The 12,146-nt window shown below is 25.8% G+C and overlaps 5 protein-coding genes and 1 pseudogene across 6 annotated transcripts; 2 read left to right on the plus strand and 4 right to left on the minus strand.

Annotated features, from left to right (window-relative positions):
• Positions 1-59: 59 nt before the first annotated feature.
• Positions 60-2,078, minus strand: DICPUDRAFT_151406 (uncharacterized protein; the record flags this gene model as incomplete). Its single annotated transcript, XM_003287264.1, has 2 exons — positions 60-1,760; positions 1,833-2,078. The coding sequence occupies 2 exons, from the start codon at positions 2,076-2,078 to the stop codon at positions 60-62; spliced, it is 1,947 nt and encodes a 648-aa protein (XP_003287312.1).
• A 378-nt stretch (positions 2,079-2,456) lies between these two features.
• Positions 2,457-3,080, minus strand: DICPUDRAFT_151407 (uncharacterized protein; the record flags this gene model as incomplete). Its single annotated transcript, XM_003287265.1, has 3 exons — positions 2,457-2,543; positions 2,618-2,745; positions 2,831-3,080. The coding sequence occupies 3 exons, from the start codon at positions 3,078-3,080 to the stop codon at positions 2,457-2,459; spliced, it is 465 nt and encodes a 154-aa protein (XP_003287313.1).
• Positions 3,081-3,333: 253 nt separating this feature from the next.
• Positions 3,334-4,066, plus strand: DICPUDRAFT_151408 (uncharacterized protein; the record flags this gene model as incomplete). The annotated part of the gene is made up of 2 exons (XM_003287256.1): positions 3,334-3,491; positions 3,892-4,066. The coding sequence occupies 2 exons, from the start codon at positions 3,334-3,336 to the stop codon at positions 4,064-4,066; spliced, it is 333 nt and encodes a 110-aa protein (XP_003287304.1).
• Positions 4,067-4,208: 142 nt separating this feature from the next.
• DICPUDRAFT_32261 (uncharacterized protein) lies at positions 4,209-4,388 on the minus strand (the record flags this gene model as incomplete). Its single annotated transcript, XM_003287266.1, has 1 exon — positions 4,209-4,388. A coding segment is annotated over one exon (180 nt), but the record flags the coding sequence as incomplete, so codon positions are not given.
• Positions 4,389-6,374: 1,986 nt separating this feature from the next.
• On the plus strand, positions 6,375-8,166 carry DICPUDRAFT_151410 (annotated as a pseudogene; the record flags this gene model as incomplete). The annotated part of the gene is made up of 3 exons: positions 6,375-6,485; positions 6,844-7,027; positions 7,100-8,166. Coding segments are annotated over 3 exons (1,362 nt in total).
• Positions 8,167-10,195: 2,029 nt separating this feature from the next.
• On the minus strand, positions 10,196-11,895 carry DICPUDRAFT_78170 (uncharacterized protein; the record flags this gene model as incomplete). The annotated part of the gene is made up of 3 exons (XM_003287267.1): positions 10,196-10,328; positions 10,629-10,675; positions 10,831-11,895. 3 exons carry the CDS (start codon positions 11,893-11,895, stop codon positions 10,196-10,198), a joined length of 1,245 nt encoding a protein of 414 aa, XP_003287315.1.
• Between the last annotated feature and the right edge of the window lie 251 nt (positions 11,896-12,146).

A 12,146-nucleotide genomic window follows, 5' to 3' on the forward strand; every position in this document is an offset into this window, starting at 1 on the left:
TTTATTTTTAGTTTTTTGTGTTTAAATATTTTTTATTATTATTGATATTTTAATATTGATTAAACCCCAAACGAAGATATATCTAAACCAAAAATATTATTATTATTTGATTCATTAAAAAAAACACTATTTCTATGGGTTGGTTTATCGGTAACATTTGATCTTTTAATTTGGAAATTGACCAATATACCATTTATATAAAGTATATATAGATTAATACTAAACATTAATGGATTGTTCTTTACATAGTTTCTAACTACAGATATACCAATAATTAATGATGGTCCTCCCACTGGTGGCGATAAGACATTCTCTAAAAACATATTTACACCTGATGATTCATCATTTTCTTTTCCTTCACCATTATTTTCGTTTTCATTTTCATTTGCTTTTTCTGGTTTTTCTTTATAAATTCTATACAATGAAACTAAACGTGCTGGACCTTGTGATGCTGCTATTACTAATGATAACTCGGGTACAACTTCTAAAAATGCTATTCTATCGATTTGAGTTTGCATAATTGGGAATGATGTCGGTATAGCATTTGATAATACCATTAATCTATCTAAAACTATATCTGATAAATATAAATTTTGATATGTTGAAAATATAATATTGCTTGTGAATTTTTTCTTATCAATATTAACCATACTATTATCTATTTCACCATCGTTATTACTATAATTAGTTGATGTTCTGGTGTTTGCGGTGGTGGTAGCAATGGGTCTTTCATGATAGTCTATATCTACGTCATATTCTTCATCTTCATCCTCTCCCTCTATTATGCTATCATTGTCGCTTTCTTCAATTTCTATAATATCATCGTCATTATTATTATTATTATTATTATTATTATTATTATTATTATTATTATTATTATTATTTATTGTTCCTTGAATAGGTTCACCTAAAAGTACTTCATTCTCATCTTCATTATAAAAATCTAAATCAATTGTTTGAAATTCGACATTATTTCCATTAGCTTCTTCATCGCTTTCGTTAATTTCTTCATCTGGTTGATATTCAAAGTCATCGTCATCATCTACTTCTATTTCATCATCAGTTTCATTATTGGCTTGTGGTATGAGTTGGGTTTGTTGTGCTAGTTGCTGCTCTTCTTGTTGTGTTAAACCCCTCCAAGACTTTTCAATTAAATGTTTTTCTCTTTTTTCATAGTAATGTGGTAAAAACTCCTCTCTATCGGTTAAATCTAGCCATCTGCAACACCAACACCATTGAGCTACACTTTGAATTCTAATAATTTTTCCAGTATTTACATCCCAAACCCTAATATTTTTATCGATACTAACTGATAATAAGTAGTTCCCACATGGCGAAAAGTCGACGGCTGGTACGTTATGTTTATGCTTTGATAAAATTACTTTGGAGGCTTGGGGATCATCATCATTTAAATTCCATATGGTAATACGAAAATTATTTGCACTTACTGCCAATAATGGCCTGCTGGGACAGATTGCGATGCCCCATGTTGATATTCCATTATTATAAAGTCTAATTGGCTCTCTATCCAAATCATTTACAAACAATAATCTTATAAAGCCACCTTCATCTACAGATACCAATACTTCTTCCCCATCTAAAATACCAAGTCTAATTTGATTAATTGTCATTTCTTGTGTATCTAATGTTATAATTCTAATTACAATACTTGGATTAAAGGTATCCCTAACCCAAATTTGATCCGCTTCTGCTGTAAATAAATATTTTGAATTGTGGCTTACCGCCATTAAATTTAATTTCTAAAAATAACTATATTAGTATTCTATTTATAAAAATAATAAAAATTATTTATATATAAATTCTCTGCTTACCCAAGGAATAGCATGAAATGTATTAATTCTAATACTTTGAATATCTTGAAATTTTAAAGGTATAATCGATGGTGAAACTTTATTATTTTGATTATTTACATAGTATTGATTTTGTTTCGCATAGTACTTTAAATTTTTTGGGTCTTGCAATCCTTCATATATTTGTTCATTCTCTTCAAAATTTTCATTATTATTATTATTATTGTTATTATTTATTTGGTGATTAATAATATCATTAATATTCATTATTTATTATTTATTTATTATTTATTATTTATTTATTATTTATTCTATTTTTTTTTATTGTGTTTATTATTTATTTGAAAATGTAGATGTGAATATTAAAATAAATTTAGAATAAACCAAAAAAAAAAATAAAAAAAAATGAAAAATAAAAAAATAAAATAAAATAAAAAAAAATTTATTTAATTTTTTTATTTTTTTTATTAATTTTTATTTATTTTTATAGATTTATAAGGATTATCACAAATACTATCTATAACAATGATAATAATACAATAAAAACATACTGAATATTATTAAAATAATTTTAGTTTTTTTTTTTTTTTTTTTTTTTTTTTTTTAAAAATACAAATATAAAATTTTATTTGGTTTATTATTTATCTATACATTATCTTTTTTAAGTGGTTGATCGTGTTTAAGTGCAAAGTAATTTTGAATTGATTCCAATTGTACTTGATCTAAGTGGCCCTATAAAGAAAAAAAAATTTGTTAATAAAAATTTAAATAATAATTTAAAAAAATAAAAAAGGGTTGATTATTACTCTTTGAATAATTTCGTCAAGATATAATATAAATTTTGGTATTTGTTCTATAAAATATGCTTCGGTTACACCTTTCTTTTTACAAATATCTTTTAATGATTCTACAATTGGTATTAAAATATCTGATACTGTAATATTTAATAATAACAATGATTTAATTAATATTAATAATTATTAACCTTTATTAAATTTTATATATAAATATAATCTTACATGCTAATTCGTCATATTCGTCAGATCCACATAAAAATAACATTAAATCGCCAACACCTGTAAATACAGTTATATATCCGCTAAACTCGGTAACTAAATGTTTTTCATTTTTAGCATTCCCCCATTCCTCTTTTGTAAACTGATATAATAATTTTTCATATTCGCTTTGTTTTTCTTCGTTTAAATTGTTATAATATTTTGAAAATACACTATTCCCATTTAAATTGGTGATTAATAAATTATTAATCATTTTTCTTTTTTAAAAATAATTTAAATAATTGAAAAAAAAAAAAAAAAAAAAAAAAAAAGATTTTTTTGAAAAATTTAAAAAAAAATAAAAAAAAAAAATTTTATTTTTTTTTTATTTATTATTTTATTATAAATTCACATTTTTTTTTTTTATCACAATGTAATTTTTCTCCCAATAGATTTAAAAATAACTCTTTAAACGAAAATTATATAATATTAAAAGTGATAATTTTGTTCAAATAATAATAATTATTATGACAAACCCAATTGGTTCATTTTCAGCCGCTTCAAATGCTTCTGGTATTTTAGAAGATACAATTGCAATTACCGAATTCGACTCAAACAATTATAATGCTCTTAGTTTCTGGGAATGTGCATGTGCTGCACCAAATATACAAATCAATATGAATCGGTTAAAAAACAAAGTTCCTTATAGATCATGTGGAATCAGTACTCTAGGTAACGTCAGATTCAGCAACTTATTTAGGTAATGTTGAAGAGTGTGAAGAAGCTGGTACACCTGAAATCATTGGCATTATATCTCATTTATTCGTTGATGTTTAGTATTTCAATAAAGAGACAATACAGTCAGAATAGATACAAGTAAATCAAAAGAAATGAAACACAGTTAATATTGTAGATCAAGATAATGATCAATTAAAATTTTATTTGTTTGAGGTGGCGATGACAAAGATCATTTATATCATCTCTATTGAATGATTGATTTGGTATATAAACAAGAGCAAAAATAAAAATGGATCTAAAAAAGATAACAAGAAAGAATTACTAGAATTAATATAATAAGTTATTAGGCCAGGAACGGTGCATTTAAATGTTAATTTTACAATGTCATATAAAGAGATTGATTTCTTAGTTCAAGCCTTAGAATTTGTATCAAGTCATAGTTGGAAGTTTTTACCACTTTATACATTTGTCGTCGCATCTGATGAATGGAAGCATAGAAGCAAATTAACCAAAATGTTTTAACGTCGTCGAGAATAATTTATAAACACAAACAAAGTAAAAAATAAAAAAATTACTTTATAGTAATCATAATAAAAATTTAGATCTTTATTTAAAATTTATAAAACTCTATTCTATAATTTATTCTATAGTTTATTCAATTGTCTTATTTCTTTTTATTTTTTGATCCTTGACTTTTTTCATACTCGTTTATCAAATCTCTACAATAACAATCACTTTCGGCTTTCCAGGTTTCCTCTTTAACATCATATCCCTTCCATTTCATTTGATATTCTTTTATACCTCCACGAATACGCATTGAAAGAATTTTCTCTTCGGTGTATATATAATTGTCTATGGATTCATTTTTTTTGGTGAATGTAGAGAGATTTATATAAACATTCTCTTCAATTTCCTTAGATTTCTTATCAACTAATTTGGCCAAGGAGACAGTTGATAATCTATCAATTGACACTCCACTTGATTTGTATCTCGAAGGAGCGGGTGCTGATACTGAAGTTTTATTTGGTGATAGTTTTATATTTGATGATTTGGTTATATTAATTGGTTCAAGGTCTTTATCTATTGGAGGGGGTGTGCTTGAAAGGTCAAAATCGCGATTATCATTTCGTTTGTTTATATCTCTTTCTTTTCTTTCATTTTCTTTTTCTTTTTCTTTTACCCTTTCCTCTTTACTAATATTTCATGTTTCTTCAACTCTTTATTTGTCTTTAGGCTCTACATCCATCATTGATCTTCATTTTGTGAAATTTTAATTTTTTTTTTTTATCTCTTCCATCTCTGTCTTTATCCCTTTCTTTTCTCTTTTTTCTATTTTCTTTTTCTATTTCTTTTTGTCTTTTCTTTTCCTTTTCTTTTCGTCTCTTTTCAATTTTTTTTTTTTAATTTTTAAATTTCATTACTGAAAGAAATTATTACAATCATAATATAATAAAATGTTTTCTTTAATGGATTTAATTTTCTTTTATATGCAGTCCTAGTTATTTTATACTGCAAATTTTCAAACAAAAATATCATCAAAATTATTGTTGGTTGAAAATTTACAGTAAAATAACTAGGACTGCATAAAAAAAGAATATAAAATCGATTAAAGAAACATTTTATTAAATTATGATTGTAATAATTTCTTTCAGTAATGAAATTTAAAAATTAAAAAAAAAAAATCATACAATAAAAAAAAAAAGAAATTAAATAAAAAATAAAATTAAAATATAAAAAATAAATACAAAAAAAATTTTATAAACTTGAAGAACTGTTTTGAAAATTCTAATTTTTTTTTAAAGAAAAAAATAAAAAAAATAATTTTAAAGTAATAATTTAGTTTATATCTTTTTTTATACTGATTATTGATCTTTTTTTTTTTATTTGATTTCAATTTTTTATAAAATTTTCTTTTAAATGATATCCAAAACATTATACAAACTTTTACATTTAAATGATGATTTTTAAAAAAAAAAAAAAAATTTAATAATTAATTGATTTTTTATTATTATATGATGAATACAAATTAATAATTATTTGATTTACATAAGAATAAATATTCCATTTATTTAATTATTATATAGGGTTATTTTATAAAGAAAAAAATATAATTATATAAAAATATAAAAAAAATAAGAAAGAAAGAAAAAAAAAAAAGTTAGAATCTAGTGTTGATCTGTTTATATAGAGCAAAATGTTTTAAATTCTATGTTTTCTTTGATTTTAGTTTTGTTGAAGTTTTGTTTTTAAAAATGAATACTTATATTTAATATATTTTATTGTCATTTTATTATTGAGGAGGTGTGTATATAGACAGGTATAAACAAAGCACATTATAATAAATAAAATTTTTTTTTTAATTTTTTTATTATTTTTATTATATAAATTTAAAATTTAAATTTGGTTGTTTATAATAAAATAATGTTTATGGTGGTGCAAAATTATTTTTGAAAAAAAAAAAATTAAAAAAAAAATTAATTTTTTTTAAAGTTTTTTTTTACCAAATTTATCATCATTTATTGAATGTGCTATAATATAAATAACAACATACAATAATAGTAATAATAATTGAAATAATAAAATATTTTTTTTATCAAATGGAGAAACAATTATATATTAAGAATATAAGATTCAACATACAACGCAACTTCAAAACAGTTTGAATTTAAAACTTATTGTTCCAAAGAACATTAAAACTGATAATGTTAGTTATACAATTTCATAAGATTCTTTGGGGATTAATAGTTACTACAAAAGTTTTTCATTACCTTCTCCATATCATTTAAGAGTTGCTGAATCAAAAGGTACACACCATCAAACCGATTGATTTATGAAGAGTCTTCAAGAAAGAATAAAGATTATTAAGTATGCAATTACGATTTCAAAGATTTTTAATTATTCCTCAATGTTTGAAGGTCTTAGCGCGCCCTACCCTGCTCATGTAAATGATCATATAGAAAGTATTCAATCAACTGGAATAATAGATTACTTTTTCAACAATCACCAAAGTAACTCCATATTTCGAGAACATAACAATCGGCTTTGCTTTTGTATATCAAACATCACAGTTCTCAAGCATTATGAAGTTTTAATGACTAGGCTAGGAAGACTCTTTTTTGTTAATGATATGGCACCACCAGAAGAGAAACCAAAATATTATTTCAATTTCGTATTCACTTTATTCAGAATACACAAATTCGGAAAATATAGGGAAATTTTTAGGTTTAAGAAGAATCTTTAGCTACTTTAAACATTTCTTTTAAATTATATCTCGATTTTTTGGATCAATTGTTCCATAGTTAACTGCTAAGCAATCTGAACTCGAAGGTAATTATCGTACTGTTCATCAAAGATTAATTACTAATGCTGAAGAAATTGCCTTCTATGATGGTAGTCGTAAAGAAAGACAAATTATAAATTTATCATTTGGTGATATCTATAATCATACCGGTTATGTTAGTTACCTTAAGTGCTTAGTTGGAAGTAAGTAGTAGAATATAAATTTATAATATTTAACTTCCGATATTAATTAATTTTTTATTTATTTTTTTATAGTTTTTGATGGATTTTTAGTTAAATATTGTGCATCAATTGTTGGTTATGGTTGTATGGTATTACCAATCTACACTGGTATCAGAGGTAGTTCAAATAAAGATTCAACTGAATTAACCAAAGATTATATTAGAAATACTCAATTAATGGTTGCTTTATCACAAGCCATTGGACAACTTGTATTATTAGGTAATAAGGTAACCTTGATGGCAGGTTATACTTCACGTATTTCAAAGCTCTTAGAAATGATCAAACAAATTAAGGAACGTGGTACATCACAATTTACTATTGTTCACGAAGATGAAATTCCAGGTTTATTAACCAATAGCAACTCACCAGTTAATGAAAAATATGATAGCAATGTCGATATGTCAAGCTGGTTAGAAGAATGGAGAAAGAGATCAGACCAAACTCGTCTTATTAAACGTAGTCAATCCCGTACTACCAATTCTAATGCTAACCAAGTTAGTGGAGGTGGTACATTTGTCGAAGGTGAATTCATTAAATTTGAAAATGTTTCAATTGTCTCACCAGAGGGTAAAATATTGGTCGAAAATTTAGATTTCCAAGTTATGCCACACCAAAATGTTATGATTACTGGTCCAAATGGTTCAGGCAAAAGTTCATTATTTAGAATTTTAGGTGAATTATGGCCACTTCATTACGGTACTGTTATCAAACCAAGAAAAGAAGATATCTTATTTGTACCACAAAAACCATACCTCGTTTTGGGAACTCTCCGTGATCAAATTATCTATCCACATAGCCACGACGATATGAAGAGATTAGGTGTTACCGATGACGATCTTCAACATCTCTTAGCTACCGTCGATCCAAATCTTACCATTATTAGACAATGGAGTTGGGGTGACACTAAAGATTGGTTCACTGCCCTCTCTGGTGGTCAAAAACAACGTATTGCCATGGCTCGTCTCTTTTATCATCGTCCACAATATGCCATCCTCGATGAATGTACTAGTGCTGTAAGTGATGAAGTTGAAGGTAAAATCTACGAAACATGCAAGAAATTAGGCATCACCCTTTCACTGTTTCACATCGTCCACAATTAAGAGCTTATCACGACTATGTTTTATTATTTAATGGTAGAGGTGGTTGGGAATGGTCTAAAATTGATCACTCCGAAGATCATTTAAAAAAACCATTATCACATTAAACTAAACAGTAAATGGTAACAAAAAATAAAAAAAAAATAAAAAAAATTTTAAAGTAATTGCTAAATATTATCCAATTTAAATCATAATGATGTAGAGTTTCGTTTTAGTTGTACTTTTCAAAAGAGAAATTTCTTTATTTATACTATTAATTTGAACCCCTACTTACTTTTTTGTATTAATTATTTTTCAAAAAGACTCAATTAGAATGAAGCATTAGTAGATAGTCTGAAGTTATCGTTTTGGTTAATATTTGAAGTTTCCAACTGTGCTCGAAAAATTATCCATTTTCTCAATTTTTTTTCCCACTTACTTTTTTTTTTTAAAATTTTTTTTTGGATTGTGGTAGGGAGGATATTTAGTCCCATAATTTTATATTTTTTATTTTTTTTGAGATAATAAATTTTGAAATTGAAAATATATTTTCAAGAATTCCTTACAGCAATGAAATGATGATCTGGAGAGACCCACTCATTAGAGAAACATGGGTCTTTCCGGGAAAAATTGGATTCTGTCAAAAATATTTTTTTTTTTTTTTTTTTTTAAAAAAATAAATCCAAACCATTAAAATTACCAGAAACCACATTGATCAATTTCCCAATCACCTACATATAACAATACAAATTACATTATATATCATTTTAGTTATATAAAATCTTAATTTTTATAAATTAAGTTTTATCAAATAATTTTAGCACTATCCAACAGCTTTTTAAAAGCTATTTCAATGTATATTAATTATACACCACAAAACACAGATCAAATGAATTTAGATCGTATTAAAGATCTTTAATCTTCTATCTCCACTATCTCCAATCTTCACCAATTTGTCTTTCTAAAATTACCAATACACTAATTATTGGTTCATTTTCAGCCTCTTCAAATTTTTCTGGTATTTTAGATTGGCTTTATTCAGAAAGAGCAAGTTTATTAGGTATCTACCCAAGCCCAGATTCCACCATTACCCCTTTGGAAAATAAAGAAAGCAGATCAAGAAACCTATAGCATCATAGTAAATTTTTTCGAAATCTCAAGAAGGGTGAAAATGTCAGATTTTGGAAAGATGATTCAAAGTCTGAGATTTATACCATTGATTCATGTCCTCTTATCATTGAATGGAATAGTCAAATTCGTGTTATATCAATAAGCATCAGTTCCACAAATGATATAAAAATTAAAAAGGTGGAAATAAAAAAATAAAATTAAATTTATTTATGATTTTAAATAACTTTATTAATAAAAAAATTTCTAAAAATTTTTATTTTTTTTATTTTTTTTATTTTAATTGTTTTAAATTTATATTTTAATTAGTTAAATTTGATTATAAAAATATTTATTTGTCTAATTGTGCCTGGATCTTTTTTACCAGTTAATTGAGGGTGAGTTTTTTTATAATCCTTGATTGCTCCCATAGTTGATTTAAATCTATAAATTGTTGCTGTGGTTATTTTGATGGTAGCGAAAATTAAAGTTAAACGGACTTCTTGAAGCGGCGAGGTATGATATTACCTAATTTGATGAATAGCTATGAAAGCTTCTTTGTTCTTTACCTTCTCTTCCTAAAACTTTTTTAATTCTATCATAATTACTTGGCCAGAGCAAATTAATGATATTCATAAAATAGTTGATTAGATTGAATGGCGCAATAAATCGAATACTGTATTGTTATTATATTGGGTGATTAATTAATATTTAAAGAAAAAATAAAATAAAAAGATTATTAATATATAATTTAATTTTAATTAAAATTTTAAATAAAGATATCATACTTAAGTTATGATTTCTTACGAATTCCCATCCTTCTTATAATTAACTGATCAAATAGAAGATCTACTCACTTCCCTAATTGTTTTAAATTCTTTCTTTATTTTCGGTTCTTAATCTGATTTTGTTAGCTAGACCGATATTATTTAAATTGTTTGGACTCCTACAATTCAATGTATTTTACATTTGAAGTACCACATGAATTACTAATAGATATAACACCACTTGAAACGGCATTTGCTTTACCACCTAAATCACTACTTGAACCACTACTTGAACCAACCACATTTGATTTACTATTTATATAACTACTTGAAAAATTTATTGACCACTGTTTGAATCCCCACGCGAACTATCACTTGGACGACCATTTGACCACCACTTGAACGATTACTTTCACAACCATTTTACTGATTACTTGAACCATTATTGGGACCACCATTTGAACCACTACTTAAATTGCTTGAACCACCGCCTGAACCCTTCTTGAAACATTCCTTAGACAACCATTTGAATCACTGAGCGAACTACCACTTGAACTACCATTATTTAATAAAACCTTCTGTCTATAAATTATTGATTAGCTGTACTAATACCGAAATTTATAGACCGATGTCAATGCATAATATGACAATAGTGAAATCTATAGTATTAAAAAATGAATTAATAAATTATAAAAAAATTATAAAAGATAAAAAAAAAAAAGAAAATAATTATTTACCTTTAAAAATAAAATATAACCTGGCTGACTTTTCTATAATTTTAATAAGTTACGCCTTGAACCATCATTGGACGTACTGAACCATAGTGTTCTTCGGCATGATGAGATAAAATAATTGCTCTATCATTTTCAATTGAACTTGGAACAATTTCAATGAAAAAGCTGCTATTAGATTCAATTGATGAAATAATTGTAATCTTAGATTTATAAACTTCAGCAGCAGCAATTAATGTTAAGTGGTCACCCCAAGTACCTCTTCTTGCCATTTGGTTGCAATACTTATTCCAATTTGTAGTATTTGCAAATTGGGATATTTTTGCACCATTTTTAAGGGTGAGATTTTTGTTTTTTATGAGCCATGTGGCAATAGCTCTTCTTATTTCGAAACTATGTTTCAAGTCCCCATAGAGTTGGTCAGATAATGCGTACATCTGACAATTGCCATCTCCTGGAATTACTCTACTATTCTCTAATTGGTAGAGCTCCAAACGTTCATTTAGACGTCTTATGGCTTCATCCTCTGGTGGTGATGGTTGTGGATTTTTGACTGCCCCTGAGTTAATACAAGTTGCAGCTGTTGAAATAACTGGGGCTGTGGCAGCTGTTGATGTAGTGGCTATAGTTGGATTTGAGATTGGAGGTGGAGTTGTAACCATTGGTTCAAAATACTGACCCTGATGATCAATATGGTGTTTGTTGTTTGTTGTTTGTTGTGGTTGTGATTTTTGTTGTGATTCTTGTTGTTGTTCTTCTTCTTTTATTTCGTAATCACGAATACTTTGAAGAAGTTTTTTATAATCAGGGGTGATTTTTGGTTTTGGTTTTGGTTGTGATTGTGATTGTGATTGTGGTTGTGGTTGTGGTTGTTGGGGTGGGGGTGATTGTGATTGTGATTGTTGGTCTTGGATTTTGTTGTGGTTGTTATTGTTGGTTGTTGGTTGTGGTTGTTGGGGTGGGGGTGATAGTGATTGTGGATTTTTTTGTGGTGGGTTATTTTTTTTATGGAAATCCTCATAAAATGCGTCGTCGAAGAAAAAGTCTTCGTCGTGCTTTATAGTTCCATCTGGATAGTGGTGTTTGGTGGTATTTTTAAAAAAACAAAAAATAAAAAAAACAAAAAAACAAATTACAACATAAAACATTTTTTTTACTATTCACAAATAAAATAAAAATAATTTATTGACAAAAAATTTATTATTTTTTTTTTTTTTTTATATAATATACAAACAATTATTTACAAAAAAAACAAATAACTAATAATAATAAAATAATTTATTACTAAAATAAATGTATTTTTTTTTTTTTTTTTTAATAATATACAAACAAAAAATTATTAACAAAAAAAAAAAGTGTAATAAAATAATAAAAACTATTTGTGAAGTTGAGGTGTGAA

Source organism: Dictyostelium purpureum, assembly GCF_000190715.1.
Source record: "Dictyostelium purpureum unplaced genomic scaffold DICPUscaffold_95, whole genome shotgun sequence".
NCBI lineage: Eukaryota > Evosea > Eumycetozoa > Dictyosteliales > Dictyosteliaceae > Dictyostelium > Dictyostelium purpureum.